Source organism: Carlito syrichta, unplaced genomic scaffold (assembly GCF_000164805.1).
Source record: "Carlito syrichta isolate Samal-C Ts95f unplaced genomic scaffold, Tarsius_syrichta-2.0.1 Scaffold309894, whole genome shotgun sequence".
Taxonomy (NCBI): Eukaryota; Metazoa; Chordata; class Mammalia; order Primates; family Tarsiidae; genus Carlito; species Carlito syrichta.
In genome coordinates, this window is record NW_007253990.1 from 447,784 (window position 1) to 451,447 (window position 3,664).

A 3,664-nucleotide genomic window follows, 5' to 3' on the forward strand; every position below is an offset into this window, starting at 1 on the left:
GTTGATGAGGAGTGCCTCTCTTTCCCCTAGCAGTTTCCCTCAACTGCCAGTCCCATCCCCCCACCCCTGACAGTTTCCCACTACTTCCAATCCCTTTCTTATAGTACTATGATAATTGTTCAAGATCCACTTATGAGTGAGAATATATGGTACTCTATTCTTTATTTCTGTGATAGATCACTGAGTATGATCAACTCTAAATCCATCCTGCAAAGTGTATATGTTTGTCCTTCTTTATGGCTGCATAATATTCCATTGTGTATATGTAGCACATTTTTTTTATCCAGTCCAGCTTCGATGGGCAGCGTGGTTGGTTCTATGTTTTTGCTATTGTGACTAGAGCTACAACAAACATACATGTGCAGGTATCTTTTTTGTAGAATAATTTGAGTTCCTCTGGGTATATTCCTAATAGGGGAATTGCTGAGTCATATGAAAGGTCAATTTCTAGTTCCTTCAGAAATCATCACACTGTCTTCCAAAGAGGATGTACTAGTTTTCATTCCCACCAGCAGTGTAGAAGCACTCCTTTTCTCCACATCCTCGTCAGCATCTGTTATTGTTTGTTTTATTAATGATGGACGTTCTTACAGAGGTTAGGTGGTACCTCAGTGTGGTTTTGATTTGCATTTCTCTGATGATGAGTGAAGCTGAGCACCTTTACATGTGTCAGTTGTCTGCCTATATATCTTCTTTTGAGAAGTGTCTATTCATGTCTTTTGCCCACTTTTTAATGGAGTTGTTTGTCTTTTTCCTTTCGGCACATTTGATTTCCTTGTAGATTGTAGATGTTAGGTCTTTGGCAAATATACAGTTGGCAAATATTTTTCCCATTCTGTGGGCTGTCTCTTTGCTCTTTTGATGGTTTCTTTTGCTTTGTAGAAGCTCATCAGTTTGAATAGGTCCCGCTTGTCTGTCTTATTTCTTATGGTATGAGTACTTAGGGTTCTGATCAGGAATTGGTTGCCAGTTCTGATTTCCATAAGGGTGTCTCCTGCATTTTCTAAGATTCTTACAGTTTGAGGTTTTACATTTAGGTCTTTGATCCATTTGGAGTTAATTTTTGTGTATGGTGATAGGTAGGGGTCCTGCTTCAATCTTCTGTGTGTGATCACCCAGTTTTCCCATTTACTGAATAGGTTCTCCTCTCCCCAGTGGTTGTTGGAGGCTTTGTCAAAGATGAGTTGGCTGAGAAAATGAGACTTTGCTTCCGGAATCTCTAGCCTGTTCCATTGGTCTATATGCCTGTTCTTATACCAATACCAGGCTGTTTTGATTACTGTAGCCTTAGAGTAAAGTTTGAAGTCTGGAAGTATGATACCTCCTGCTTTTTTTCTTTTGCTAAAGATTGTTTTGGCTATTCGTGACTGCTTATGTTTCCATGTGAATTTCTGTATTGTCATTTCCAGGTCTGAGAAGAATAATGTTGGTATTTTAATGGGTATTGCATTGAATCTGTAGATTGCCTTTGGTAGGATGGAAATTTTAACAATGTTGATTCTTCCTATCCATAAGCATGGAATATTTTTCCATTTGTTTGTGTCTTCTTGGGTTTCTTTGAGCAGTGTTTTGTAGTTCTCATTGTAAAGTTCTTTCACTTCTCTGGTTAGGAAAATGCTGAGGTATTTCTTTTTGTTGTTGTTGTTGTTGCTTTTGTGAATGGGATTGTGCTTTTTATTTGGGTCTCTGCCTCCTTGTTGTTGGTGTATAAGAATGCAACTGTCTTTTGTGCATTTATTTTGTACAGAGGACACAGTGTATTCAAAGTGTTTAATGAGAGAAATTAGCCATGAGGATGAAAATGTAAAAAGAACTCAAAGAATACATAGACTGTCTTTGTTTGAGAAATAACTTTCTAGCAAGCCAAGCTGACTCACCTGAATCCAATAGTACTGGAGGATGCAAATGTACCAGTACTGACAGTGTTTAGGTGAAGTTAGGGCACCAACTATCAGAATAAAGAATTCCTGCATTGGATGAAATAAGGGTCTTCACTCAGGATCTGAATAGATAGTTCCCTGAATTGTCAATAAGTCAGAACAGAAATTCAGATTCTCACAGTCTTCTCTTAAGCAAATGAACTTGGAGGCATCACTGTATCTTTATGTGAAATCATCAGGAGACCTATGAGTCAAGACTCTGTCAACTTACCAGTAGTAATAAGGGCACTGGGAAGAGATAGCACAGTCAGTGAGTTCAATTCAGAGGCTACCAGGGGCACAGGCCCATGAGTCCTAAACAGACTGGTGACTGTGAATTTCAGAACGTCATTTTTTAAGATATGGAGAAAGAACTAAACGTGGAGAATCTAGCTGCTTTCTGCTTCTTATTATAACACTGTCCAGCTAAAGCAAGCACTGTGCCGTACTCTATCTCCAAACATCACTTATTCGCTGCTTATACATTCTTTCTCAGGAATAGTCCTGTGACTCGATCACGAATCTGCTTGGTCTTGACGCCATAGATGATGGGATTGACCATGGGTGGGAAGAGAAGATAGAAATTGGCAAGGAGTATGTGAACATGTGGGGCAGCCCGGTGGGCCACACGGTGCATGACTGAGGAGATGACTGCAGGTGTGTAGAAGGCTAAGATGGCACCTATGTGAGACACACATGTCCCAAATGCCTTGTAACGGGCTTCCTGAGAGGCAAGTTGCAGGACTGAATGAAGAATAAAGATATAAGATAGGCTAATAAAGAACAGATCCAACCCTCCAATAAACATGGCTACAGCAATGCCATAGATATTGTTAAAGCGGGTGTCTCCACACGCTGCCCTTACCACAGCCATGTGTTCACAGTAGCAGTGAGCAATCACTGGGCCTCGGCAGTAGTGGAAGTGCCTGAGCAAAAGGGGAAGTGGAATCATTAGTGTCACAGCCCGGGACACAACAGCCATGCCAATCTTTGTGATAAGGGACCCAGTTAGGACCGTGGTGTAGTGCAGTGGCTTGCAGATGGCCACATAGCGATCAAAAGCCATGGCCAGCAGCACTGCTGACTCCATGATGGAGAAGGAGTGCAGAAAGAACAACTGGGCGAGACAAGCATAGAAGTTGATCTCCTGATCTCTGAACCAAAATATGGCAAGCATTTTAGGCAGTGCTGAAGAGGAAAGGAGAAGATCAATGGCTGCCAGCATGGCCAGGAAGAGGTACATGGGCTCATGGAGGGCTGTATCAGCCCGGATAATGAACAAAAGGGTGCAGTTTCCAAACATTGCCAGTGTATAGGCTGAGCAAAAGGGAATGGAGATCCAGATGTGCAGATGCTCCAAACCAGGAATTCCTACCAACAAGAAGGCATCTGGATGGGTTGAGGTGATATTGGAGGCTGACATGGCTTCTGGAAATTCTCCTTGTTGATTTTTACAGGCTCCTTCACCTTCCAGAGAGAATAGTCAGGGCATATATGATTACAGAGTTCATGCTCTGCCATTCCACCTAGGATGATTAGCTCCTGTTGCCATTCCTAATCTTTAAACAAAATCAACCAAAAGTCCTAATAAACATAGAGAAGCATAATCCATGGTTTCTACTCTCAAAAAACTTTGTCTTTTATTACATAGATAAAATTTTATATGTCAATAGAACCAGTATCACAAAACAGTTTTCATAAAGGAATGAAGAAGAGATAGTTTCTTTTGTGTTCTTGATGATGAC

At 41.1% G+C, this 3,664-nt stretch overlaps 1 protein-coding gene across 1 annotated transcript; it reads right to left on the reverse strand.

Moving 5' to 3' along the window:
• Positions 1-2,397: 2,397 nt before the first annotated feature.
• On the reverse strand, positions 2,398-3,342 carry LOC103270672 (olfactory receptor 52K2-like). Its single transcript, XM_008068205.1, has one exon. The coding sequence runs from the start codon at positions 3,340-3,342 to the stop codon at positions 2,398-2,400; it is 945 nt and encodes a 314-aa protein (XP_008066396.1).
• Between the last annotated feature and the right edge of the window lie 322 nt (positions 3,343-3,664).

Excerpts from the sequence above, each read along its gene's own strand:
- LOC103270672 (XM_008068205.1), bottom strand. The coding sequence starts at position 3,342 with ATGTCAGCCTCCAATATCACCTCAACCCATCCAGATGCCTTCTTGTTG.